The following is a 17289-nucleotide window of genomic DNA, read 5'->3' as shown; positions in this document are numbered from 1 at the left end:
TAATAATAAAATAGCCTATGTATAAACAAAATGCAACTGTTGCTCATTATTATAGGTAACAAAAGGCATAAATGCTTGCTGTAATTGTTTACCTGTAGAGAGACCTGCCTAGGAGGGGGAAACCCTGTATCTTAGTGCACTCCCTCCCTCTTTGCAATTGCTTGAGAATAAATAAAATATCTGACTCTGCTGCACCCAACCAAAAAATAAAAACTATGTTTTTCTCTGACAAATGCTTTATTACCTAGGAAAAGGGAATAAGAGAGTTACTTACAGGTTAAAGCAAGAAAACATACGTACACAAATGAGTTACCACCTACGTCCGAAGAGTGACAGAGTTATAGTGATCTGTCAATTCAAAGTGTCTTTCAGGGCAGAAACAGAAATCAGTCCCTGGGTATCTCAGGCTTCAGTTTAGAGTCTCTGGCCCTTCAGAATACAAACAGCTAAAAAGATGGAAAATTTTCCTGTGATTTTGTTTTATTTCCTTCATTCAGCTTCCAATCCCACAGAACAAGCTTCCTTTCATGTAGAATTTCCCATGAGTGATGGGGCCACTAACCAATCCTTTCTATTGCAATGTTCCTTTATAGCCCATCTGATTTTAATAGTCCTTCTGGATGGGCTCAGTGAGGGACGATTCTCAGGCCTGACTTCACAAGTTTGAGGCAAACTTTTTCAAACGTATAAGGCAAAACTTACATATTTTCTTATAGACTTTACTAGTGAGATTAATTCATGCAGCAACTTACAACCATTTCATAGAATCTAAATATTAAACATAGTCATATAAGACTAATACCTATTTGGGGCAAAACTAATATACTGGTGAATTGCGCAGGTCTCCAGTTATAAGTATGTTTTTTGTTAGCCAATGCCTGTAGCCTGGCCAAGAGCCGGCTCTGGACTGTCAGCCTCACACACCCTATGACAGAGCTATATACAGTAGCAATCTGACCAGCTAAAGAGCTCTCCCTATCACCTCTCCGCAAACCTTGGCCCTGGGGGAGGAGGTGGAGGCAGATGAGTTTCATCCGCTAGGAATGAGACATATTGATTGTGGCTTTTGCTTGTATCTGAGCATCCTTTACACTAATCCAGTAGAGGCAAAGAAGGACAAATAAATCCTCTTCTGAATGTCTTTACCATAAGAAAAACTATTTGTCTTTCCTGTAGACAAGACAAAATTGAACATGAATCCTTCAGCTGCCTATGATTTGCTGGTGGATGGTGTCCAGGACTGGGATCTTATCGGTGACTCTGTTCCTTGTGAGCTGCTGCTCACTGGCGAGACTGCCTTCCCAGTGCTGGTGAACCCCCGGGGGCAGGTCCTGATTGCCACCTCACAGTATGGGAAAGGCCGGATGGTGGTCGTCTCTCATAAGAGCTATCTGGGGAGTCCCAAGATGGCTCAGTTCCTACACAATGCTGTGGGCTGGCTCAGTGCCTCCCCAGGAGCGGTGGTTGGTGTCCAGAAGAGCTTGAGCTCCCTGCTGAGCATTCTCAGTAGTTCTGGCACCCAAGTGGAGCCAAGTACGGAGCTCATTGCCTCGTTTGGGGTTTACTGTATGGATGCCTATGATGCTGCACAGGGGAGGGAGCTGATCCAGTTTGTGAAGAGAGGAGGGGGTCTGCTCATTGGAGGTCAGGCTTGGCACTGGGCCTCTGGACACAAGACAGAGAGAGTGCTGTTCGATTTCCCTGGGAACCATGTAACCAGCGTGGCAGGAGTTTATTTCACTGATGTATATGGTGAGACGGGGATCTTCAGCATCTCAGACGAAGTGCCTGCAATTCCCTTGATCGCTCCGTGAGTATCTGAAATAATTTCCTATATATTAACCTATAGTTAAAGCTGTAATAAAATTACTCCTGGGGGAATTCTATGCCACTGCACATGCGCAGATTTTATGTTCCCTGAAGATTTCTTTGCTTCCCTGCAAAAAAAAAAAGGACTCTCTGATGGGGAAGCAAAGGGAAATCACCTGAGTGCTCATGAGACCCTCCCGAGAAGTATGTTTTGGGAGCCCAGGGCAGGCGACAAAGAGGTAAATCACTGTGGGGCTGGGGGCTCCTACCCTGCACCTGACTCAGCTGCTGTCCCAGCTGGCCTGGGGAGGACAGGACTTCCTCTTTCCTTGCATGGCATCCAGGATTGTGTCAGATACACCCCCAGGTTACTCCTCTGGCTGTTGGAAGCTCTGCAAACACTCCCCCCCCCACTCCTGTGCTTCCTTTACCCATTGCTTCTCAGCTGCAGGGGAAGGAATCCCTGTACAGGGAGCTACTCCCCCATCCACCCAATCCCTATTCATCCAGAGGCCTTCACAACAGGATCTTCCTGCCAAGCCTCATCCACCTCCACCCAGAACCCTCCAGATGAGCCCCATTCCCCCTGCTTTTGGGCTATCCCGATGAGCTACCTGCACCTGTGTCCCCACCCTACCAAGCCCCAACCAGCTGTTCCTGGATCCCCCCCCATCAGCCCCACTTCCTCCAGCATCTAGACACTCGCCCACTGCTGAGATGTCCACATCAAGAACCCCCCCTGCCAATTTCTATCCCCCACACATCCAGACCGGCATACTGAGCCCCAATAACCTTTACCTGGACCCACCACAGAGTCCCATTATCATTGCACCCCCAACCCTCCCCCCCTCCAACAAGCCCCTGTGCATCCAGATCCCCCTGCACTCAGATCCCCCACTGGGCCTCTCACACCCAGATAGCCCCACACAGAAACTTCTTAACCCACACCTGGATCCCCCCACACTAAGCCCCTCCGTACTTGGATCCTACCTTGCTGAGCCTGCCTCCCCACACCTGGTGCAACTGGCACAGAGAGGCAGGGCCCTGGGGTGTTTCTGTGGCAGACCCTGTCCTTGTGCTGTGCCAAGGTTGGGGGAAGTCTCATCGCTGAGAGTGTGTGCCAGGGGGAGCTGCATAGTAATCTCCCACCTCTGTGCAACCTCTGGCCTGTGCTCCCCAATACCATGTTGGAACCTCCACATTTATTTGACAAATAAAATTTGCAGAATTTTTAATTTTTTGCACAGAACGCCCTCAGGAGTAGAATATATTCTTAAATGCTGCAATGTTGGAAAGGGTTTTATTTTCCAGCACTTCAGTGGTTATGCGGCTCCTTATCTCAGGGAGAGGAAAAAGGAATTAACAGGAAAGAAATAAAACCAGAATCCTGCTAAAGAAGTTTGAGGAAATGTAAGTAGTTGTGCTCCACAAAAGTCTGTTTACATATAAAGGATGGATGATCACAGGACAAAATGCTGTTACATACTTTTCTGAAATACAATGAGCCCTTTACTGCTGCGCAAAGGAAATTCTCTAAGTTCTGATTATATAAATTAGCTCAGAACCAATTAATACAAAATATCCCTCATACCTTATCCTCTGCTCTGCTATCCGGTATTTCATCTCTCTTCATGAATCCCCTTACCCTGTTCTGTTTCGTATCTCTCGTTCTCATCGCCTTACCCCTCTGCTGCACTGGTTTTGCCGTGCCACATCACATAGGATAAAGAGATAAGAAAAAGTGACATGAAATTGCCACAGAACAGTGCAATCCTGTTTTAATGGGTCATCAGGGCTGGTGTTAGACTTGATGGGGCCCGGGGCTTTAGCTGAAGGTTGAGCCCTACCGCCCAGGGCTCAAGCCAAAGCCTGAGTCCCATCACCTCAATGGCTTCAGCCTGGGGCGGCAGGGCTTGGACTTTGGACTTCAGCTTTGCACCCGCACACACCTGGGGCTGCAGAGCTCGGGCTATGGTCCCACCTCTTGGGGTCATGTTGTAATTTTTGCTGTCAGAAGGGGGCCCACGGTGAAATGAAGTTTGAGAACCCCTGCTTTAAAATGATTATTCAGAACAATTGCAACTAAAGGTGGAGCACTGTCTCTCCGGCGAAGGTAACTAATAATAATGCCTAGAAGTTTCCATCAGTAGATCTCAAAGTGAAGAGATCTTTGTAGAAATGATTTCAGAATATTTGGATATAGCAGAGCAGAGATAATGTTTTCACCCCTCTTAGCCAGAATCTTCCTCTTCCATCTCATGACGCTGTGACAGTGCTGGCATGTGGCCTGACAGGAACATCTCTTGGTTTTGCAGGCATGGGCTAGATTTCAGCAGACTTAAACTTTCTCCTAAGAGGTGTGTCAGAGCTAGACATAGTGACAGATGGGGTCCCCTCTCACCTACTGGTCCATGGCACACTGGCCTTCCCCCTTGGCTTGGACTGCGCCCATCAATTCTTTTTTGCAGCAGCTCATTATGGCCGGGGCCGTGTGGTGCTGACTACACATGAGGTCCTTCTTGGCACCCCAAAACTCACAGATTTCATCCTCAATGCCATTCACTGGCTGGGTGCTGAGAAGAGAGGGAGAATTGGCATCAATCCCAATCTGAAGAACCTTCATGACCTGCTGACTCAAAGACAGGTGGTGTGCGAGATCTCAGAGTTTACCGACAATCTCAGCATTTACTGCTGCCAGTCCTACAGTGACAATGAGGCCAAGAAGATCCATGAGTTTGTGGCAGAAGGAGGAGGTCTGCTGATTGGAGGTCAGGCTTGGTGGTGGGCTTCTCAGAATGAGGGCCAAAATGTTCTGGCTGAATATCCTGGCAACAAAATCCTCAATGGGTTCGGGATTAGCATTCTGGGGGAAACCATGGAGGCAGGCAAATACCCAGCGTTACGACCCGAAGATCAGTGGGGACATTACCACTTCCACAGGGCACTCGCTCAGTTCCAGCAGCACTTAGAGAAGAAGGAGGAACTCCAGCCCCCAGTGACAGGCTGGCTTCAGAAACTGAGCCAGGATTGTGCCAAAGTCCTTCAGATCCCAGTCAAAAATGGCCACGTCTGTGCCTCATTGTACCACATCCTATATGAGATGGTGCAGAGCAATGGGATCCCACCGGTGAGCAAGGAACACCCAGTCAAGGGGAACTCCCAGGAGGTCATGCTGCTTCACGTGGCTACAGCATTATGCCAAACCATGTCCGACTGTGAGAGGCTAGCACTCTGTGAACTCCCCACAGTCCCTAGCACCACTGTGGAAATCAACTGCACAAACTCAGGTGAGAGAATCTGTCCTATCTCACTAATCTCCCCTCCCCGTTTCAACATGGAATGGCCTGTAGAACATGGGGTATAACAGTGTATAACTCTCCATGGCCCTGATCACATAGATCACACCTGTCACATTGTGTGCAGAAATGCAAGAGATGGCAAGTCTCCTCTGAGGTTACATTTAATTTCTGCTTCTGGATCTAGTTTAGGCTTTCCCCCTAAAGTCAATTCTCCATTTTTATCTAGTCCAGTTTTAAATTATTTGAGTGATGGGACTTCTGCAATTTCTCTTAAAAAATTCATTCCATGATGTAATACACCTTGCAATCAGGAAACATTTCTAAACATTTAGCCTTAATTTACTTTCATCAGCCTCATTCCATTACTGCTAATTACACCCCTTTGGCGCACTCTAAACAATTGCTCTCCTCAGAGTTTACAGCTTTCAAATCAGAACTTTTCAGGAATTTTTTGTCAACAATTTTTTTCAACAAAAGCCAAGAATAATTGGCGTGTTTCTCCTCCATCTTCTGACCAGTTTGAAGAAAATCTGCAAAAGTTTCCCTTATTTTAGCCTGGGTTTTGATCAGCTTTATTTCAAAGAAAGCTCCTTCCTCCATATTTCATCATCATTTGGCTACACTCGACAGGTAAAATCCTGGCCCAACTCAAATCAATGAGTTTTGCCACTGAAACAAGATTTCACTTTACCCATTTCCTTCCTAATCTTCTTCAGCAAATCCCTCCAGCCTCTTAATCCAGTGTTCAGTTTGCAGTGAAAGGTTATGGGGCTCAAGCAATTAGGTGCTGGTGCTCAATCAATATTTTTACATTCATAACTGATGCAGCAAGCCCAAAGGTGCCCGGGCTCAGCCTTGGCAAACCTAGCACAAATTAAGCACTGACTTAATCATTCATGTTGGTTTTTCTCTATATTCCTCCATGTTATTGATATCTTAATGGAACAGAGATTCCCAGTACTGAATCCAGTATTTCTGGTGCAGTCACCAGAAAAGCAGAGAGAGAGACCCTTACCTCATATTTTACAATGTAATTAAACCTCTGCCCATGTAGCCCCAAAATTCACATTTGCCGTTTTGCTGAAGCATAACAGTGCAAGCTCACATCTAATTATTGTATATTATCACTGGAACTACTGCTTTTGAAATCATCTATTTTTCGATAAATGTTTTAGTCAAGCTATATTATCTTGAATTTGTCCAGGATGAACTACTTTTTCCCCACAGTCCTATATTTCTCTCCAAGGTGGTATTTGAAGGTCACCTTATTGAGCTATCTACTTCGAGCAGACTAAAACTCTTAGAAAGTCCACCCAACTTTTTATTTCATTTGATACCAAGTCACTGGACAGTGCTATTTGCTAAGAAGACTACGTCTAAATGGGTATCAAAGTACATCTTCTGGCTTCCCCTCCCTGGCATGGCACTAGAAGGCTGTATCAATGTGAATTTAGTCACAGGGAAAGCTGCCACAACTAGCAGTTATGTAGTTCTCTTCCCTGAATTTCTCAGCGAAGGAGAAATATGGTCCTCCCTCCACATGCTCCTGCAGCCTTATTGTTTGTTTGTGTTGAGAAGCCCACCTTGGACGCTCTGCATTCCAGAACTTATTTCCAAAATATGGGTGAGGCCCAGTTCTTCTGCCTCCAGAGAAGTTGTTCCTTTGTTTTAGAGATGCGGATGTCCCTTATTTTATGTAGGCCAAGGCTTTTTTCCTCATCAAATTTGGATTTCTCTCTCTCACTCACACACACACACCCCATTCAATGTTACTGTTCAGACTAAAAAGTCTCCCTGGTAATGGTCTGTTCTCTTAATCTGCCCTGTAACATTTTTAACAACCACCTGTAACAATCACCACCAACTTTCCATATCACTGTTAAAAATTCTCTCTCTTCTTTTGGCCTATCCCTCATGCCTCTTCATCTCCAGGAGTGAGAATCCCTGGAAATCACCATAATTCTGTTTCTTTGAAAACATTATTTAACAGGCTTTTCATCCATCCCCCTCTAAGTTGGTTTTCTTCCTTGTGGGGTATCTATATTTGTTACAGCTCCTTGTTTTTACATTGCTGAGGCAACAGTGTAAGGTTTCATATTTTGATTGGAATCCCTCGCTGAGCTTCACCTGCTGTTCAATTCAGAGAAAAACATGGAGTGTTATGGCAGTGGTATGTCCATATAATCTAATCTAATGTGCAGTTAGTGTGTGATGACCAGTAAGGTCTTCACTCCTGCTGTACCTCCCTGTGCTCGAGACCTTAGATTTTTGCCCAAGGGAGTACATTTGGTTTGTGCTAAGGAGCAGGAACCCAGGACTGAGGATCCTGAATGATGTTGTTTAAAGAAATCAGACTGAAGGATTGTCATTTGGCCTTTTGCTTGCAGCTCTGACAGCAGCAGCAGAATATCATACAAATCAAGTTGTTACAATGTCTGCATAATGGTAATGTTATAAACAAGAAGTTAATTTCCTAGGAGAATGCAGCAGGAAGTATTAGCCCTCCCCTGCTCCACTACTCCATCTCACATGGAATACTCTTCACCCCCCGATGACATTCAGTGAGAGGAGACTTTTCCTCATGCAGACTGGCCATGCCATTGTCTTGATCCTTTCATACTGGAAAACAGACAGAGGTGTTTAAGAGAGGCTCTGTGTTTACACCTGTCCTCTGTGTTTTATGCCAGGTGATGCAGCATGGAGGAGCACAGGACTTTACCTTCCGCGTGGGAACACAGTGACCTTTATATTTCCTAGCACTGTTACTGGAGTTGGCCTGCAGGTGAACTAATCATCCTTTCTGACGCCTGTTACTTCTCTTGAACTGTATAGGAAATGTGATTACATAAAAAATAACACCTTATTGTACAGCTCTGCTCCTGGAGGATATTTAGCTCTGTGGAAAGATAATGGCTTCTTGCTTTGTAGGAGCATTTACCATGCAGAGCAAACACAGGCAGTAGAGAGGGAGCTAGATTCTCTGTCTTCTTGTGCATCATGTCTTCCTGACAAGAGACTTGTTTACTAAGTTCTAATGAATTGTCCCATAAATATTAAGCTCTTTGGTTTAGGACCCAAATTATCTTCTATCTTTATTTAGGCCCAGATCTCCAAAAGCAGTTTAGGCCCCTAACTCCCAGTGAAATCAGTAGAAGTCACATACCTTTCAGGATGTGGGTCATAGTTCCTGGCACAGTGTGCTCCCAAGCTTGGAGCTCTCAAGTAGCTATATCATCAATACATGGTTAATAACAATAATGAGGTAGGACAGCTGAATGATTACAGTGCTTGACTACAATCCTGGAGCTTGTGAGGTCGATTGTCACTGGATCTCACAATGAAAATCTGCCTTCAATTCACCCAGCTGCAAAATGGATCTCTGCTCCATAGAGTTAGGGAAGTCAGAGATGGTCAGAGGTGATGCACAGTGCCTTCTGTACCTTGGCTATGGAAACTGATCCATCTTAAATTGCATCAACCTGATGAGCCATCTGTGGCCGGGGGCAGACTTTCAATAACAATAATCCATGCAGACCTATTGCGTAAAGATGACAGGCCAGGACTAAGAGTCCTGGGACCTTAGGCAAATAACTTGTGAGTTTCCATTGATTTCACTGGAGTTGTGAGTGCTCAGCACTTCGGAAAAGCCAGGCTTTCATTTGTCTGGGCCTAAGTTTCCTTCTCACAGAGCTTTTGTGAAATTGAATTCATTGATGCCTGTGAAGTGTGATATGAACTTCAGATGGAAGCTGCTATTGAAGCACAAAGTATTAATAATTGTTTATCAAATGACACACTGGAGAGGTAATAAAATGCCACTGCTTGTGTGCTTTTACCCCTATGTTTTGTGGGGCCACTTTAAATACAGACTCTAAAGCAGAAAGACAGAACAGTGAGGTCTGTAAAGCTCACGTATCAGATCATTGCTCCATTGATTCCATTTGATTATAACTAAGGCTGCGAGTCTGTCACGGAGGTCACAGAAGTCACAGATTCTGACACTTTCCGGGACTTCTGTGACTTCTGCAGGTGCTACCAGACTGGAGACTGCCTGAGCAGCTTGGGCAGCCCCTAGGCCAGCCACAGCTGCTGCTGCTAGGTCAGTCTTGGGTCACTGCACCTCTCCCCATAGGTGCTGGAACTAGAGGTGCTGCACCCCATGGCTTGAAGTGGTTTCCATCACTTACAGAATTTACAGTTTGGTTCAATGGCTCTCAGCACCCCTACTATACACATTGTTCCACCACTCCCCTCTCCTCCAGCAGCAGCAGGAATTTGAGTGTGTGAGAGGGCTGAGGCATGGGGTTGGGTTGTGGGAGGGGGTGAGGGCTCTGGGTGGCACTTACCTGGGGGGGTTGGCTCCTCAGAAGCAGCCAGAATGTCCGGCTCCTAGGTGGAGGTGTGGCCAGGTGGCTCTGTGCTTTGCCTCCACCTGCAGGTGCCGCCCCTACCCCCATTGGCTGGGAACCCATTGGCACTCATGGTGGGGGCAGCATGCAGTGCCCCCTTGTCCACGTGTCTACCTATGGTCCACAGAAGCCAGGCAGGAAGCCACCAGCCCCGCCAGGCCCCCCTGTAGCTCCCCCAACACAAGTGGGGGTCCTGGGCCTCCGTCCACCCAGCACCAGTTGAGGCCCGGGTCGCCCTCCCACAAGCACCTGTGGTATCCCCGGGCCGTCCCTTCCACAGAGCACCTAAGTTTTATTCAGGATATACAGTCAAGTCATGGACAGGTCACGGGCCAAAAATTTTTGTTTACAGCCCATGGCCTGTCCATGACTTTTATTAAAAGTACCCATGACTAAAATGTAGCCTAAATTATAACTGTCTCCTTGGCCTAGATCCTGAAAGGCATGTAGACACTTAACTCCCATCCCATTGCAATCCAGGGGAGTTAAGGCCCAGCTCCACAATAGGACTGAAGTGCCTAAACCTTAGTTCCAGCTTTAGGCACCACTGCAATCCATAAAACTTCTGCTTGGCTGCCACCTCATGCTGCATACGACAAAACTCATTTGGTGCCTACATTTTCAGGGTTCAGTTTCCCTGGGTGCCTGAATGTCTGCCTTTGAGCATGCAAACTGCCACCTCCCTCCAAGTGTCTAGATGCCTGTCTCCTGCATAAGCCCCAGCATGATCCACAAAGCAGAGGGAGATTGGCATCGGCCCCTCTATCTTGCTTGCATGGCCCAAAATTTTGGCCCAGAGATTAGAGCACTCAACCAGGATTTCGGTTATCCAGGTTCAATTCCCCTCTCTGCCTGATGAGGCAAAAAGATTTCAACAGGAACTAGCACCTCTCAGGGCAGTCTGGTGTGGGGCTCCTGCAGTCTCTCCTGCTGAAGTTTTTCCACTTGGATAAGTGTTTAAACAATGATCTGTAAAATTCATTGCTCAGTTGTTCCCTTAACCAAGCCACCTTTTCATTTCCAGGTGCAGATTGGGTGTCACTCAGATGACCTCAGCAGAGCAGAGGAGCTGAAACGCCCCCCTGTGGTGATATGCAGATGTAACATCAAAGATCAAAAGATGTCAGTCTCCTCTCTCTGGGGGGGCCTCATTTACATCATAGTGCCAAAGGGAAGCCAGCTGTGGGGAGTGTCGATTACTGTAAAAGGAGCTGTGCAGGCTCCTTTCTTCAGGTTTGGTAAGTGTGCTGGTAAATGGCCTGCACATCTCTTCTTAGCCAGTTTTGCAGTTGCTGCTGCTGCTTGTGAAGAGACACACAGAGACATGCCTCTCTAATTATCCATGATTTGGGCTTGATCAGTTTTCAGTCAGTTCTTGTAAGGTGTAATTGCTCCTCTCTCTTTCACTCACTGCAGCCACCAACTGCCTTTATCATGTTTCTTGTTTAAAGTCTAGTGCCACTTCTGAGCAAGATCTTCTTTAGTATGTATTGTGTATTAGTTGTGTATTCACTAAACCTTGTTCTCCTCTGTCACGGAGAATAGTGTATCTCTGCCAACTTGATACCTTCATGTTTCTCACCAGACATTAGAGCAAGAACAAGCGTTATTTGATAGCACTTAAAATGCTATGAGGGAAGAGGATAAAGGCAGAAGATGGATCCAACATTGGCAGGGAAAGGAGATCGTAGCCTCATGCTTTTAGGGGTTGTCAAACTTCAATGCACCGCGACTCCCTTCTGACAACAAAAATTACTACGTGACCCCTGGAGGGGGGACCAAAGTCTGTGTCTGCCCAAACCCACCACCCCAAGTGAATGGGCCAAAGCAGAAGTCCAAGGGCTTAAGCCCTGGGTGTGGGGCCTGTAACCTGAGCCCTGCCGCCCAGGGCTGAAGCCCTTGGGTTTCGACCCCAGGTGGTGGGGCTCGGGTGTCGGCCCCGGACCACAGCAAGTCTAATGTCAGCCCTGGCAACCTCATTAAAACTGGTTGCGACCCACTTTGAGGTCTTGACGCCTGACCCACAGTTTGAGAGCCACTGAGCTAGATGAATCCAGCAAAATCTCAGGCTGTTTTAAGTTTTCCTATACATGTACAGGGCCAAATTTAGAATTGCTGTACGTCCACACAGGTCCACTGAAGTCAGTGGATTGGGATGGGAGACATTCTGAATTTGGTCACAAATTAATATTACTGATGATTCTTGAATCAATAGTATTTTGAACATACTGTTCCCATGTATTCAAAGTGATTTTCCTTGTGTTCAAATGTGCTTTAACCTGATAGTAAAATGCTCTTTAAAGAAAATCAGTAATGTTTCTTATTCATACAGCCTTGGTGAGAACAAATGACTTTTCTTTGCAGTTAGTGGACTGAATTGATCCTCAGCCCCTAGTTTTCATGTTAAACAGAAGAACTAACTTATTTTATCATTTCTGGCTGTTAACTATAACACTAATTAGAAAAGGGAAAAGTCAAATATAATTATTTGTTCAATAGCAACTCTTGAAGGTCCCAGTCAGGATCAAGGCCACATTGTGCTTGGTATTGTACAAATGCAGAATAATAGATCATTTTTGCCTCAAACAGCTTGCAATCTAAATTGAAAAAAGGTGCAACAGAGTCCAATTCCACAAACCAATGAATACAGTGGGCGGGTTTCTATTTACCACAATGGACTTTGGATCAGTCTTTGAGAGAATGCAACCAAAAAAAGGAGGGGAGGAGGACAAAGAATAATAAATCAAATCAAATCATGAGGTTACTTAAGTAGCTTCTGCTCATCTTTAAGGCTTCCAAGGGCCTCAAGTATTTTAATTTATATTAAAATATCAAATAAAATCAGCTATACCCAACTGACATGGAACCAAATCATCAAGGGATTTGTGCACTTAATCTCTCTCTCTCCTGTTTTGATGCAGGAAAGACATCTAAGAGCCAGTGGCTGACCTGCATCCATCACTATCCAGCTCCCTGGGCAGAACTAGCTACCCAGAATATCATCTTAATGGTGCCTGCTGACAGCATCCGTCCCATAGACGATCCAGAGCCTTTGCTGACCCTCTGGGAGTGGATTATGGCAGCTGTAGCTGAGCTGGGTGCTACAGGAGCCACGTTCCCTCGACCAGAAAGGATTGTAGCGGATGTTCAGATCTCAGCCGGTGAGTATGGTGTTTTTCCATAAAAGGCAAAAGATTGACACCCTGAGGTAAAGGATTGAATTGGAGGCTGGGAACCAGGAACTCTTTAATTGCAATGCTGGTTCTTCTACTAACACTCACTATGTCACCTTGGAAAGTCACTAACCTCTGTTGAGCTTTTCACCGAGACACAAAATGTGGTGACTACAGTGGGACCCTCTAACAGTGTAACATTATTTATAGTGAAGCTTCTCTCACATCTCAAATAAGGGTGTGCTTATCAGCTCCTGCCTCAGTTTACTCTAGGAGCAGGGGTGGGGGAAAGGAATTGGTCATACCCAACTCACAGTACAGCAGCTCTCCTTACCAGTGCAAAATTATTCTACACAGCTAGAGCTGGTCAAAATACTGAGAGGGAAAAATATATGCTATTAACAGAAGGATTTTAGAAACTGGTCTGGATGAAGATTTATTCAATGTTCAGTACATTTATTCAATCCAATAGTGAGCTTCCTGGTCAATTCTGAAGCTTGAATACCCACCCTGATCCTTGGCAAATGCTCCATACAAATGCCATTTGTTTGCTTTTGATATCTGTCAAATTCTAAATTCCAAAGTAGCAAATATTGTGACTGGCTTAGTTACGCGTAAGTGAACCGAACTTCAGCAGATTTGTAATTTAGCAAACGTAATTCCACACTCTTCATCTACAATATACTTTTTAGTCCTTTGTTCATTCCTAGATTTAAATGACTCCAACCATGGGGCTTCCTTTGAAGAAGACTATTCCATATTCTACATTAGTAGATCTCACCACTATAAATGTCTCTTGGTCAATTTCATCACACTACTTCTACATCCTTGTCCAGCTGTACAGTTACATCAGTGGGTCTACGCTCCTGCTGATTGTTAAATGCTTTGTTGGACTGGGGCCAGAGCATGCAGCATTTTACAAGACTCAGTGCCATCTGAGGATGACTCAGTGGTCTGTCTGAAATTACATGGTGGATGTCAGTCTAGTCCACACCAACAAACAACCATCATGACTAGAATTATTTGGGCCCTGTGTTGAGAATCAGAAGACAAGGATAGACTACATCATGAAGGCCTGAACTAACTTCTCACCACAAGGGGTGGTCCTGCCAAGAAACTGAGATTAATTGAGAGGAGGTGTCCCTTGCCCAGGCTGTGTCTTTTTTTTGTGGTTTTACTGAGTGTTTTGTTATCCAACCACAGGTGTCAATCCAGCACCTTTCTTCATGTTGAAATTGACTGTAACAAAGAAATTAAATATCAATACTAAATCATACTACCCACCCCCTTTTCTCCATCCCCACTCCCCTGCAACCCAAGGGGATTGGCATCTCTGACACTCAGACCATTTATTTCTGAAGAGCCGTATAATGAACATGGTATTAAAACATTCTAAAATACAATAAAAACATTAGAGCTGGGGACACCACTACAAAAATGTTCATGAATATCAGCTCTATTGCTTTAATGCATTCTCCATGGTGGTGTTTGTGCTTCTCTTGGCTTTGATTTCCATCAGTATTTGAGTTTCACTGTCACAAAAGGTCACGGAAAGTGAATTTCAGAGAGGTGTGCATGAATCTGTGCAGAAACTGAAATGTTAAAAATGGGAGTATTCTCAGTGGAAGGACCTGCACATACACCCCCAAACAGGTACAGCATTTACAACAAGATGACTTCTCTGATCAATCACAACATGGATCAAATTTTGATTATCAAATACACACACTGACTTGTTTTCAGTATTCATCCAGTAACACTGACTAAGAAATTAATTCAAGGAACTATCCAGAGGATAAGTCCAGACCACAACAAAGGGTTTAATTGGCGCTATTTATTCTTTGTGAACTATTTGCCAATTTCTAAAAAATACAAAACACCTTTCTTGAGCTGAGGTCTCACCTTGACTGTCGGCTCTGTCTCCCGACTCCAGGCTGGATGCACTCTGGCTACCCAATTATGTGTCATTTGGATTCAGTAAAGGTGTTGGTGAACATGGAATACATGCAAGCGAATGGCCTTTGGAGTCCCATCCATGAGCTGGGACACAACCAGCAGCGGGCAAGCTGGGAATTCCTCCCTCACACTACTGAGGCCACCTGCAACCTGTGGTCTGTCTATGTGCATGAGAAGGTGCTGGGGATCCCCAGGGACAGAGCCCACGAAGAGCTACAGTTGAAGAACCGCAAGAAGAGAATCAGCGATTACCTTGGGAAAGGAGCCCAGCTACAGGACTGGGATGTTTGCACCGCACTGGAGACCTACCTGCAGGTAACACAGAGAGATTCATAAGAATGTGTCTGAATGGAAATGATTCTATAAAGGATGCTGGCTGGTTTGTATGTTCCACAATCATAGAAGCAGGTGGCAGCCAGGGGGAGAGAACTCAAAAACTTCACCCTCAAAATTCAGGCCCCTCCCGTTGAGGCTAAATAAGACGCTCCATTCACTGAATGGCTTATTTAATCTACAGGTCTCAGCACAGCATACTGACATAGAATTACAGACCTATTTCAGTGTGTCTAGTAGAGGGCAGTGGTGGCACATTCACATCAGCTTGCACATTTAATTACGCAGGTTAAATTATTTCTGAAAAGTAACTATATGAAAAAGACACCTTCAAACTCTAAGACTAATTCTGCCTGCACACACGGAGTGTTAGTCCCTTACTTTAATGACTAAGGGACAGATTTTTAAGGGTATTTTTAAAGGCATAATCAGCAACATCTCAGAGAGAGGAAGGTGAATTATGCATCATCAGAGGTTGTCAAGCCAAAAGTGAGGGCTTGGATATACTCAATGAAGAAACACCAGGTGCATAAGTATAACTGGTTTTATTTCCAAAGTATAATAAGCTTCCCAACCTTCACGCGTTACTAAATACATGCTTTCCAGCAACCAAGCAAGCAAGAATCAATTCTTACACCCCTTTGCTACGGACAGTCCCGAACCCTCCAGCCTTGTCCTTGAAGGCTCGTAACAGATGCTGTTCCAGCATGGGGAATTCCTGGGCACCCACAAGGCCTAGGTCCGCAAGCAAGATTGTTCATCTAAAGCAATTCTCATAGCTGCTTTTATCACCACCTTCTTCGGGGGGGGGGGGGGGCGTATTCACCCATACGCAGGCTCTGGCAGGAGACACTTCTGCTCTCTATTCCACCACTTAACATTCTCAGGCCTTCCTTATCTCTTCATTTGTTTATCAAGTCAGCCCGGCTGGTCAAAGCCAATTCACTGCTAGCTCCCTCCAAACCATGCTGTAACAACAGCCCAAGGTACCTTGCAGTCAGCCCCAACAGAGGTATATATGTTCTAGTAGGTAACACGTGAAAATCTATTTAAGACAATGATGTTGCACAGCTGTTAATGATGGCCTAACTGGATCTGTATGTACTCTTACTTTCTTATTAGTGATGATGCATGAAAAGGAAAGATCCTAGCTCAGGTGTGTGTGTGAGAGGGGGCGGGGAGGCTGGTAGAGAGACAAAACATCTTTTTATTAGTAAATTGAGCATATTGGATATTGAAACTATTGGGAAAAATAAGCCTGGAGTCCCATACCAATACTGTTGTGTTTTTTTTTAAACAATCTCTTTTCAGAGTAGAAATACACTGTAAAGTCGCCCCTCCCCATCCTCACCCCTAACTCTGATCACTGAAATAAAATTTCAGTACCTTACCTCAAAATGATATCATGATCAGATAACCATGTAATAGTCATGAGGTGTGATTAGCAATAAATGTACTTTTTGTCACTAATCCTCATAACATGGTACCAGATGCAGTGTCTTGTGTTACCTTAGCGGAGAATGATGCACTTGTAATGCTGTTTTTTTTTTTTCATGCTCTTCAGCTGCAGGAAGCCTTTGGCTGGGAATCTTTCATCCAACTCTTCTCTGAATACCAGACAGTGTCTAACATCCCCACAGACAACCCTTCCAAGATGAACCTGGGGGCAGAGAAGTTCTCTCGGCAGGTGAAGAAGAATCTGGCCCCTTTCTTTGTGGCTTGGGGCTGGCCCATCAAGGGGGAAGTCTCTAAGAAGTTCGCATCTCTGCCCAACTGGGATAAGAACCCAATGAAGAAAATGTGATGCTTTATTCACATGGAATGGTGGCTGTAATTTTTAGAGATAATTCAGAGTCGCTTGTCTTTCCTATAAGGCTGGATTCAAATCTGTATGGTGCAAGTTTATTAATTATCTGTTTCATACTTGTTGGTATTTGTGAAATAAGTTGCCTTTGCCATGTAAGGTATAGTTAGTATATCTATATCTGGGACCTTTCACCCAGATAGAAAAGTTGACCTACATATTGAGACCTTTCACCTAAATAGCCTGTCAACACTCACACACACGTCTAAGACCTTTTACCTAGATAGATAGATAATGGAAGAACGGCATGGGAGGGGTTCCAAGTTTGTACCCACAGACCTAACAGACCACAAGGAAAGAACTGAAATGACTAAAGAACAAAAATAACATGTATGGGTGTACATGTCATCAATATGCACAAACATACTAGCCTATGGAGTAAGTGTACCCTAACATTTTTGTGGGCAAGGAATGAAGTTTGGGCATAGAAGGAAGGATTTCTGGCA

General features: G+C 45.0%; 1 protein-coding gene across 1 annotated transcript; it reads left to right on the top strand.

Annotated features, from left to right (window-relative positions):
• The first annotated feature begins 1164 nt into the window (after window positions 1-1164).
• Window positions 1165-17060, top strand: LOC115637591 (TRPM8 channel-associated factor 2-like). Its single transcript, XM_030538991.1, is given in 8 exon segments — window positions 1165-1810; window positions 4125-4139; window positions 4141-5096; window positions 7796-7890; window positions 10542-10755; window positions 12439-12678; window positions 14624-14961; window positions 16544-17060. Coding segments are annotated over 8 exon segments (2715 nt in total). The 5' UTR covers window positions 1165-1193; the 3' UTR covers window positions 16784-17060.
• The last annotated feature ends 229 nt before the right edge of the window (window positions 17061-17289 follow it).

The sequence above is a fragment of the Gopherus evgoodei genome, chromosome 1 (genome assembly GCF_007399415.2).
Source record: "Gopherus evgoodei ecotype Sinaloan lineage chromosome 1, rGopEvg1_v1.p, whole genome shotgun sequence".
NCBI lineage: Eukaryota > Metazoa > Chordata > Testudines > Testudinidae > Gopherus > Gopherus evgoodei.
The sequence above is the reverse complement of the archived record's forward strand: the minus strand, read 5'-3'. Positions and strand labels throughout refer to the sequence as shown.